General features: G+C 37.4%; 3 protein-coding genes across 5 annotated transcripts in view; 2 read left to right on the forward strand and 1 right to left on the reverse strand.

Moving 5' to 3' along the window:
* The first annotated feature begins 48 nt into the window (after positions 1-48).
* Positions 49-2,722, forward strand: LOC106315649. Of its 3 annotated transcripts, none has more exons than XM_013753444.1 (14): positions 49-260; positions 338-403; positions 469-547; positions 744-868; positions 1,013-1,114; positions 1,195-1,251; positions 1,334-1,437; positions 1,541-1,622; positions 1,713-1,805; positions 1,907-1,971; positions 2,069-2,081; positions 2,146-2,226; positions 2,306-2,414; positions 2,486-2,722. In XM_013753444.1, exons 1-14 carry the CDS (start codon positions 129-131, stop codon positions 2,572-2,574), a joined length of 1,197 nt encoding a protein of 398 aa, XP_013608898.1. In that variant the 5' UTR covers positions 49-128; the 3' UTR covers positions 2,575-2,722. The 3 variants fall into 3 exon arrangements, with proteins under 3 accessions (XP_013608898.1, XP_013608900.1, XP_013608901.1); XM_013753446.1 differs by having other exon boundaries at positions 747-868; XM_013753447.1 differs by having other exon boundaries at positions 2,481-2,561.
* A 2,118-nt stretch (positions 2,723-4,840) lies between these two features.
* Positions 4,841-5,838, forward strand: LOC106316585 (EPIDERMAL PATTERNING FACTOR-like protein 1). The gene is made up of 3 exons (XM_013754475.1): positions 4,841-5,040; positions 5,149-5,323; positions 5,407-5,838. The coding sequence occupies exons 2-3, from the start codon at positions 5,180-5,182 to the stop codon at positions 5,659-5,661; spliced, it is 399 nt and encodes a 132-aa protein (XP_013609929.1). The 5' UTR covers positions 4,841-5,040; positions 5,149-5,179; the 3' UTR covers positions 5,662-5,838.
* A 551-nt stretch (positions 5,839-6,389) lies between these two features.
* The window catches only part of LOC106312968 (alpha-hydroxynitrile lyase), a 9,082-nt gene continuing 4,626 nt past the window's right edge, over positions 6,390-10,845 (reverse strand). Inside the window, exon 3 of the mRNA XM_013750679.1 lies at positions 6,390-6,752. Within this exon, the coding sequence (XP_013606133.1) occupies positions 6,471-6,752 (282 nt within the window). The 3' untranslated portion in view covers positions 6,390-6,470. The remainder of the gene's footprint in view (positions 6,753-10,845) is intronic.

Raw genomic sequence — 10,845 nt, forward strand, 5'->3', positions numbered from 1 at the left:
AAACTCGCCTTCACGGTCCTGAGGCCCATTACTCGACGACGTCGTTTTACGCTGTATTGCTGACATGGCAAACAAAATGTCCACGTCATACTTTTTTTTGTTATTCTTCTGATTTGGGGGAGACGACGATGGAAGAGCTAAGGCGATTGGAGAAGTTGCAGAGTGTTGTATCAGCCGTCTCTTCTCGCGGTTTACTAACTTCCGATCATGAATCTTCTTCTTCTTCTTCTCGGTTCATTTCCGATCTCGTTCTTTTCCTGGTAAGTGAGAAAGTTGAATGGTTTTTCGAATTTTTTCCCGGAGAATTTTGAAATCTGATATCATTCTTCGTTCTAAGGTACAACCATGCGGCGACCTAGATGTTGAATCGAAACTCGTCTTGGTCTCTGATTTCATACCGAAAGTAAGCAAAAGCTTGATACCATTTTTGATTATTCCTCTTTCGAAGCGTTTTGTTTTACTGCGTAGGTATCTGGACGTTTCCTCGATGAGATATCGAGGTCGATTCAGCGAGGCGATGATTCCAAACCACTTAACACAAGTTCAGGTTCTTATAATCAGTTCCCTTTGTAGTTATCTATGTTTCTGTTGTTTTTGTTTCAGCTCACTTGAAATTGCCTCTGCTTCGAAGATGTGTTTGTTTGAGTTACTTTAAAGCGTATATATATTCTCTGAATCTTCGGTTTGCTTTAGTCTTTTCAGTTATTATGTGAATGGCGGTTAATAGTTTAATTTCTATGTAGTAGAGTCTCAAAAGAGGAGTGTCATGGATAATGTTGATCCTTACGCGGCACAGAAAGCTCAAGAAGACGTGGCAATGGTCGGGGTTGATGCAATGAAGAGAGCAAACTCTACACTTGAGGATTTCGTAAGTTCTTTACTCATACACAAGCATAATCAAGTAGAGAAAGATAGAGGGAGAAAAAACTTCTCTTATGACTTATGCAAGTGTATCTCTCTCTTGATTTTTGAAAATGTGTTAGTCTTAGTGATAGTCCATATCGTGTTGCAGTCCAGGTCTTACTTCATGTTCCATCACTTGGAAGTTAGCGAACCACAGTCAATATTTAGATATTTACCCGTCCTTTCATTCACTGAGAGTTACATATATCAGGTAATAACTGTATATTTTTGTTCAGTGAAGTTGCACCTAACCCGGTTCTAAGAAATTTTGAAGTCTTTCTGTTTCCCTAGATGGATGCTCTTAATGAGAAGATTGTCCGCGAATCAGCTTGTGAATCCCGAGTCAATGTAAGATGCCATCTCTAATATTTTGGAGTGTGGGAATCACCAAATTAGTGTAGAGCCTAATGGTTTGAGAATTGAGATGCAGTGTTCAAGCCATGGATGGAATGCTGGATCACGGGTTTTGTTTGAAACTGATCCATTGAAGCCGCTCGGAGATGTGCTTGAACGTGAGGGCCTTTTGACGCAAAGGTATTTCCTTGAGATAACTTTATAATTTTCCTTATTGTATTTATCAGCAAAGGGACAAACAATATAGCAGAACTTAACAGATATTAACTATGTCATTGGTTAGAATACAACAAGAGTTTGAGTCGGGCAAAGAGTATTGGGCGTTAGAAAGAAAGCTTTGTCATGCTCTTTCGAACAAAAATAAGGTAACTGGTTCAGGTTACTTCCTTCAAATAAGTGGCTGTTTATGTATGCTATAGATTTGCTCACCGTTTGATCTATATATATCTTTATAGATCTGTGTCGAAGATGTGATGAGAGCAATTCATTTGAAGTCTTTTGATTACCGGGTGTTGAATCTTCTGCTATACAAGTTGAGAGGAGTAGAGGTGAGTAGTACATTCATCATGTGCCTTGTCATTTCTTGATGAGAAGTCATATTCAGTTTGTATTTGATTTATGTTTTCTTTCTTTGGAAACTGCGGAAAAGGTGAATGAGTTGCACATGGAGTTCTTGTCAGTTTCAGAGTTCCTGGTTGAAGTAGCTGATGATCTGTACGCTTTCTTTTGAAACATTTTTCCATCTTCCATATATACTAAGTTTGTTGAGTCTTTCAGGGTCTTGAGTGCATTTTGAATTGTATTTTTGCAGGTTCGACTATGAGGTTAGCTACACTCAGAGAATAGCTGTGTCACATCGAGATCTCCACTGATATGCTTTTCTTGTAGGACGACGTGCTGGAGAACAGTTTCAATGTATTACGAATGTTTGTGGGAATCTTTGGCCCATCAAATGCACCCACTGAGCTGGTAAAGAAGCGTTAACACGACAATCATTCAATCGACGTTTCTCTGAAAACATTTTTACAGTTTTCATTGTTTCTTACAGGCCAAGCGGATATCAGCAGCTGAAGAGAAGTATGAAGAGATCATGAAATCCCTGGATCCACATTTGTCTTCAAATTACCAAAGGAGATGTGAAGAAGCTACTAAAGAAGGTATCAATAATACAATTATATCATCAAAAACTCCATTTCTGTTGACTTATTGACTCGGTGAAAAAGTTTAGGGGGGAAAGTTTCTGGCCCTTCGCTGGGAACATGGAACATACCGGCGGTTATTTCGGACGAGGATGCATACCGAGCTGCTCACCGGTAAAAGAACATGTAGCAGTTATAAAACCGGGAATTTGTTAAGGTTGTTTACCGGATTAAACCGGGAATTAAAATCGAGGAAGAGTAGTAGTAGTAACCTTTTCATTGTATCCTTTGCCGAGACGTGAATAGGCTTCAGCTTGTGACCAAACATTCTTGGGCCGTAGGATCTTTTCTAAGTATCAACTATCGGAGGGAGACAAAAGCCCTGGACTCTTGTAGTTGCAGACTTGCATCTTGCAATTTTTTCTGGTTTTTTTTGTTTTGACAATCACGTCGTCTTTCTACATTTTTTTTGTCGGCCGTCGTTTTTCTACATAATTTTTCCCATCTCATATAATCTCTTTTTGTGGCTTCAATTTATCTGTATATTTTAACATAAATATTTATTTTAAAGAGAATGCGACAAATCAGGTAATGTGGAAAAAGATAGTCACAGAACGCGTTACCACGGAACGTAATTTCACAGCCTTTATTTCGTGTCTTGTAATTTTCCCAATTTTCGATTTTATTATAAAAATGATTTAAAAGAAAATGAAAAGATATTCCAAATTTCAGGTGGCTTATGTAATAATATTCCCTGTTCTTCCTGAGAGAAAAAAAAAACTTGGCTTCGTTTGATTTAATACGTGCATTTACTTCTCTTGTTTTCTATATGTACGTTTACTTCAAAGTTCAAACCATACTCTTATTAGATGCACAAAAGTTCTGAGCTGTATTTTCAAGAAGCCATAGAAAAGTCGAGTAGTCGATGCCACCATAAATTGTAACTGAACAGTAGTTAAATATCATCAATTGTTCATGGACCATTCCGTATTCTATTCCTTTTATTATTATCATGTCGATCGAAACTTTTGCTTATTTGTAAGAAGTCGCCATTATGGTGGTTACTTACTAGTACTTTTTATTCGAAACAAATATATCGTGGGAAGAACTAATTTTCTGAAATTGAAAGTACTACACATACAAATAAAATATGGACAGTACAAAGGAGGAGAAAACGATACTTCTAAACTTGTTGGAAAGCAGCAGAAAGAGACACGCATAGACTATACAACATTTAATGATAACATAAGATTGTTGAAAGTAATTAAATGAAAGCAGTCAAAAATGATAAAAATGTGGCATCCTTCTTCTCTTCTTCATTTATTGATGATCTTTGGAAACTTTTACCTCTTTCACCTTTTGAGTGAAAAATCAAATCTCAGTCAAACTGTGGTTCTTTACTACTATTTGCTACTCAGTAATTTCCTTATTTGCTTACTATTTTCTCTGATGATAAAAGGAACCTCGATTCTCCTATTTGCTTACTATTTTGTTGTGATGATAAAGGAAACCTCTATTTGATGTGTCAGTAAAATAGATACTTACCCGTGAAAAGTTATTAACACTCGTTTTTTTAACCGTTGAAAGGTCCACTCAACATTTGGATTATTACTGGGTACTCCGTAAATGTTCCAAATCTCAAAAATGAAAATAGAGCGAAAACTGTTCCTAAACCAACTCTAAATCTCACTCTATAATATAATTTATTCCATAAATGGAGTAATCTATTTTTTGTTTGTTCATGAGAAATTGAGTAGGGTTGAACATTTTTATTTCATTTTAACTTTTACTCTATTTTGAAAAAAAAAATTGAGTATTGCATTGAAAATGCTCTGAAGCTAGCGTTAGTAATGAGTGTGGAACCATGAAACAATTAATGACTTCTAGAGATGCCCCTACGCATATTAATTCGACATTCAAGGGATGCTGGTCGATTATTATGGTCCTCTTCCACATTGATGTGGTGATACAACACAAACGAATGCAAATTCAGCAAATGTCCTAAAACACTTACTTTTAAATGTGGTTCGTTCATATAGGAATGCAAGTGAATGGAAAGCTTCTTTTAGAAGCTCAATAGTGATGACAGAACATTAATTGAAACAGTTGACTATGTTTTTGAAAAATAGAGTGAAACATTGACTTTTACAACTAACAAACATATTAGCTTGACTTTGGCTAACAATAGTTATTGACCCAATTTTCAACACAAGGATTTCGTGATTAAACTCATTGAACCCGGTTTAGCACTGATATAGCCAAACCGAAAATGTGAAGTCATCGTCAATCAATCAATAAAATTAACAGTGAATGTTTTTGTTCCAAAACTAGTGAACAATGGCAAAGGAGATGACAAATAAAATGAAAAGAGAGTAGTAGAGATTGAAGTGACGCATAGAAAGAAGGCTAGTTTCTGAGACTCTCTCCTCTGATATGTATCCTCCTATTCTGTCTCCCCCACTCCGTCTTGTTCCTTTCACCCTTCCCTCTCACTTTTACCATTTTACCCCTTCCTCTCACCTTAAAAGATTTCTCCATCTCACTCATTTTAAAACAACTGGTCCAAAAGCTTCTTCTCTCTGTTTTGCTTTTCAAAATTTCTTGAAATTTCACTCTCTCTGTTTAGCTTCTAAACTCTTGAAATTTCACTCTCTCTGTTTAGCTTCTAAACTCTTGAAATTTCACTCTCTCTGTTTAGCTTCTAAACTCTTGAAATTTCACTCTCTCTGTTTAGCTTCTAAACTCTTGAAATTTCACTAGACGCACATGAAAGTTTCTCATCTATGGTTGGTGATAGGCTACTAAACTCGAAGATCAACATGTTCACTACTTACAATTCTACCCTTCTCCTCCTCTTCTTCCTCGTTTTCATCACTCCACACGTCTCATCCTTTCTTCAACCTGTCCAGCCTCCCAATTCTCCCCAAGTAATCAAATCTTTCACTCAATGTCTCTTTTTTTTTTCCTAATCTTTCATTTTTGATTGATTTAAAAGTTATTTGATTATTAGGTGGCTTTGGTCGAAGATAAAGCAAGATTAGGTTCTACACCACCGAGCTGCCACAACAGCTGCAACGGCTGCCATCCTTGTATGCCTACTCAAGTCCCCACTCTCCCGAGCCGCTCCCGTTTCACCCGAGTTGACCCGTTCTCCGGCGGTTTCGTACGGCCTCCTTCCTCCCTAACCACCGTACTAGACCAGTACTCTAACTACAAGCCCATGGGATGGAAATGCCACTGCAATGGACACTTTTACAACCCTTGAAACCATCATCTTGGGGTTAGGTCTCTCCTTTATTTTAAGTTTAAATTTGATTTTGTATAATTGAGACTAGAGGTGTTCTTTGTATATGTACGGCTCAATTTGTAAATAATCAAAAAGGTCTGTGATTATTTTGAAGAAGAAGAAAAAAAACAAAATCGCTGATGTCGTCACTGATAATTGCATTTGCAGAGAGATAGAGATGTATGTAACTACTTACTTGCGTCATTCATTTCTTTCAACACTTTGGTTTTGTTAAATTCAATTAATATTAAAGTCTGTCTTCTTGTTTCCTTAACGTTTGCATGTTCACAATTTAATTCATCAGCTTTTTCAGCTTTTATTTTACTGACAAAATCCTTTTGAGCTAAAAAAAAAAAAGATTTGTTAACCTTTTGTTTATCTAAACCCCTATGTATTGAATCAAATTTATAATTTCATTCTGGAAAAAGCTTGAACTAGATTTGATTTGAATGGAACAACACACTGTCAAAGTTGATAAATCAATTTTGTCTCACCTGCCTCGATGTCCTACACAATCACTGTTTGAGACTCTTCTCGTGAATCTTCGGTAGACCCATATCTGAGTAAGGCTTCGTACAATTATTAACATCACTTTTAGCTTTTTCTTCTGTTGGTTTATAGCTTCAAATTAATAAAGCAATCAATTAACCATAACTAAGTGCATTACTTACTGTTATTATCTATGCTAACATGACGATGCAACTTCATGTTCTAGTAAAGAAAAAGATGATGATATAGATTACACATTAGTCCACAGTTTATTTCATTACAACTCATGTTTATTTTTATTAATTCGAATCGAAGGCGATAGTAGAGAGACACTCGAAGAGTTGTTGGGGTTTGGAGAGCATCACCATGTGATCTCCACCGTCGATCTCGTACACTTTTGATACGTTGAAATTATCAATCATCCAACGAATAAAATCGCACGGAATAGCTTTGTCTTCTTTACCCATTATGTAAACTCGTCGAACCGAGCCATACCCTTCCTCGCTAAACTTTTCTTTCTTTGCTAAATCCTCTTTGAAAAATGAGCCTTGTCTATGCAACGTTTTTGCCAGCTCGTAATCCTATTTTTTGTTGGGAAAATTATCCAATATCGATGAGATGAAGATGGTATTAGACAACTAGAAAATTTAAGAAGAAGACTCTTAATATTTAGGAAAGGGTTTACTACAAAGATTTTGTTTTTGGAAACTCTCTCTTACAAATATTTTCTCTCTTTGTTTTTCTTGATTCTTGGATGATTACAAATGGTGCTAAGCACCCCTATTTATACAAGTGAAGGAGCACACTCCAACAAGTTCTAGATTTCTCTAAATTATTATTTATTTCAAAATATCTAACTCCATAACTTTCTCTCTTCTTCTACACAATTCTTCTTCTATACTTCTCCACTTTTCTCTAGATGTTTCTTCTTCTTGGACTAAGGCTTGATTATGATTTGATTAGTTTTGGGCTTAAGGAGGGAAATCCAACAAATCTCCCCCTTCCCGATTTAGCCCGAAACAGTCGCCATGCCTGTGCCTTTGCAGCAATCTTCAAACTTCTTGATCGGTAATACTTTGGTCATAAAGTCTGACCAATTTTCGTCGGTGTGTACCTTTGTGAGATGTATGAGCTTCTCTTCCAGAACTTCTCGGATCCAGTGATGTCGGATATCAATGTGCTTTGAGCGAGAGTGAAACGTTGGATTCTTTGCTAAGTGAATAGCACTTTGGTTGTCACATAGCATGTTGTACTTGTCTTGCTTTACTCTCAACTCAAGCAAGAAGTTCTTCATCCATAGCATCTCCTTGCATGCTTCCGTTGCTGCGATGTACTCCGCTTCCGTTGTGGATAAGGCAACACACTTTTGTAATTTCGATTGCCAGGAAACAGCTCCCCCTGCAAAGGTAGTCACAAATCCTGATGTTGATTTCCTTGAATCTTTATCACCAGCCCAATCTGCATCGGTGTAACCGTTCAGCTCCAATTTTCCATTGCCAAAACATAGACACTTCTTCGTTGTGCCTCGTAGATAGCGTAGGATCCACTTAACTGCTTTCCAATGCTCCTTTCCTGGATTCGCTAGAAAGCGACTCACAACTCCTACTGCATAGGCAATGTCCGGTCTGGTGCACACCATAGCATACATGAGACTGCCCACTGCTGATGCATATGGGGTAGTCTTCATTTCTTCTTTCTCTTTCTCACTTGTTGGACTTTGCTCCGAACATAACTTGAAATGTCCACCAAGTGGAGTGTTCACTGGCTTTGCCTTATTCATGTTGAATCTCTCCAACACCCTTTCAACATATCGTTCTTGGGATAACCACAAAAGCTTCTTTGGTCTATCCCGAGTGATTTTCATTCCAAGAATCTGTCTCGCTTGCCCCAAATCTTTCATTGCAAAGGACTCTCCTAGGTCATTCTTCAATGCGGCTATTTTGTTGCGATCTTGGCCCACAATCAACATATCGTCAACATAGAGTAATAATATGAGAAAGTCGCCGCTTTCGTACCTCTTTATAAAAACGCAATGATCGTTCTTGGTTTTCTTGAAGTTGTGATCCACCATGAAGGAGTCAAACTTCTTATACCATTGTCTTGGGGCTTGCTTGAGACCGTAAAGACTCTTCTTTAATCGGCACACCAAGTCTTCTTTTCCTGGAACCTTGAATCCTTCAGGTTGCTCCATATAGATCTCCTCCTCGAGTTCACCATGTAGAAAGGCCGTCTTGACATCGAGTTGTTCAATCTCCAAGTCTAGAACTGCTGCTAGACCAAGAACCACTCGGATAGAGGACATCTTCACCACTGGAGAGAATATTTCTTCAAAATCTATGCCTTTCTTTTGGTTGAATCCTTTCACAACCAATCGAGCTTTGTATCTTGGATTTGAGCTTCTATCTTCATACTTCAACCTATACACCCACTTGTTCTTCAAGGCTCTCTTTCCTTTTGGTAGCTTCATCAGCTCATAAGTGTGATTATCATGCAAGGATTGCATTTCATCTTGCATAGCTTCAACCCACTTATCTTTATGGGTGTCTCCTATGGCCTCCTCATAGCTTTGAGGCTCCCCCTCATCTGTAAGATTAACGTACTCATCTCGATAATATCTTACAGATGGTCTTGTCTCTCTTCCAGACCTTCTTGGCTCATGTTCTTCCTCTGGCTCCACTTGAACTTCTTCTTCACCTTCATCACCATTCGGATCCATGATTGGATCCCCTTCGCCATCATCTCCAATCACTTGTTCATGATCTTGAGGCTTATGAGAATCTTCATTCCTTACAACCCTTAGCTTTGGTTTCTTTGATTTGTTGATGTCTTCGATTGTTTGATCTTCGAAGAAAACAACATCTCTGCTCCGGATAACTTTTCTGTTAACCGGATCCCAAAGCCGATAGCCGAATTCGTCTTTTGGTGATCCAAGATAAATGCACTCTTTAGTCTTAGAGTCTAGCTTGGCTCGTTCATCCTTAGGTATATGGACAAACGTTCTGCAACCGAACACCTTCAAATGGTTGTAAGAGACCTTCTTACCCGACCAAACTTCCTCCGGGACATCGCCTTCCAAAGGAACTGATGGTGTAAGATTTATGACGTCCACTGCAGTCTTTATGGCTTCTCCCCAAAATGGTTTGGGTAGTTTAGCGTGAGAGAGCATGCACCGAACTCTTTCTGTGATCGTTCGATTCATTCTTTCAGCTAGCCCGTTCAGTTGTGGCGTCTTTGGTGGTGTCTTCTCCATCCTGATTCCATGAGCTTTGCAAAACGCTTCAAAGGGACCTCGGTACTCTCCACCATTGTCAGATCGAACACACTTGAGTTTTTGACCCGTACTTCGCTCTGCTTGGGCTACAAACTCCTTGAAAGCATCAAGAACTTGATCTTTTGACTTCAAAAGGTATACCCATACCTTCCTTGAATGGTCATCAATAAAGGTGACGAAATATGATGCCCCTCCATTGGATTTCTCGGACATGGAGCATACGTCAGTATGCACAAGATCAAGAATATGCTTTCTTCTCATAGGCGTAGATGATCTTCTTTAACACATACACATACACAGTTCCCAATAATCATCTCATAACATAAAGAAACACATGGTCTCTTTATATCTAGCGTCTACTTTGACATGCTTATAGACTTCTGTTGGGAAAATTATCCAATATCGATGAGATGAAGATGGTATTAGACAACTAGAAAATTTAAGAAGAAGACTCTTAATATTTAGGAAAGGGTTTACTACAAAGATTTTGTTTTTGGAAACTCTCTCTTACAAATATTTTCTCTCTGATACCACTTGTTGGGAAAATTATCCAATATCGATGAGATGAAGATGGTATTAGACAACTAGAAAATTTAAGAAGAAGACTCTTAATATTTAGGAAAGGGTTTACTACAAAGATTTTGTTTTTGGAAACTCTCTCTTACAAATATTTTCTCTCTGATACCACTTGTTGGGAAAATTATCCAATATCGATGAGATGAAGATGGTATTAGACAACTAGAAAATTTAAGAAGAAGACTCTTAATATTTAGGAAAGGGTTTACTACAAAGATTTTGTTTTTGGAAACTCTCTCTTACAAATATTTTCTCTCTGATACCACTTGTTGGGAAAATTATCCAATATCGATGAGATGAAGATGGTATTAGACAACTAGAAAATTTAAGAAGAAGACTCTTAATATTTAGGAAAGGGTTTACTACAAAGATTTTGTTTTTGGAAACTCTCTCTTACAAATATTTTCTCTCTGATACCACTTGTTGGGAAAATTATCCAATATCGATGAGATGAAGATGGTATTAGACAACTAGAAAATTTAAGAAGAAGACTCTTAATATTTAGGAAAGGGTTTACTACAAAGATTTTGTTTTTGGAAACTCTCTCTTACAAATATTTTCTCTCTGATACCACTTGTTGGGAAAATTATCCAATATCGATGAGATGAAGATGGTATTAGACAACTAGAAAATTTAAGAAGAAGACTCTTAATATTTAGGAAAGGGTTTACTACAAAGATTTTGTTTTTGGAAACTCTCTCTTACAAATATTTTCTCTCTTTGTTTTTCTTGATTCTTGGATGATTACAAATGGTGCTAAGCACCCCTATTTATACTAGTAAGTGGAGACTACAAGTTAGTTCTACACACTTCATCTTCTACACACT

The sequence above is a fragment of the Brassica oleracea genome, chromosome C9 (genome assembly GCF_000695525.1).
Source record: "Brassica oleracea var. oleracea cultivar TO1000 chromosome C9, BOL, whole genome shotgun sequence".
In the NCBI taxonomy this organism is placed as follows: domain Eukaryota; kingdom Viridiplantae; phylum Streptophyta; class Magnoliopsida; order Brassicales; family Brassicaceae; genus Brassica; species Brassica oleracea.

Excerpts from the sequence above, each read along its gene's own strand:
- LOC106315649 (XM_013753444.1), top strand. The coding sequence starts at position 129 with ATGGAAGAGCTAAGGCGATTGGAGAAGTTGCAGAGTGTTGTATCAGCC. Across the intron at positions 404-468 it reads TCTCTGATTTCATACCGAAA|GTATCTGGACGTTTCCTCGA; the intron begins GTAAGCAAAAGC and ends TTTACTGCGTAG. Across the intron at positions 548-743 it reads ACCACTTAACACAAGTTCAG|TAGAGTCTCAAAAGAGGAGT; the intron begins GTTCTTATAATC and ends ATTTCTATGTAG.
- LOC106316585 (XM_013754475.1), top strand. The coding sequence starts at position 5,180 with ATGGTTGGTGATAGGCTACTAAACTCGAAGATCAACATGTTCACTACT. Across the intron at positions 5,324-5,406 it reads AGCCTCCCAATTCTCCCCAA|GTGGCTTTGGTCGAAGATAA; the intron begins GTAATCAAATCT and ends TTTGATTATTAG.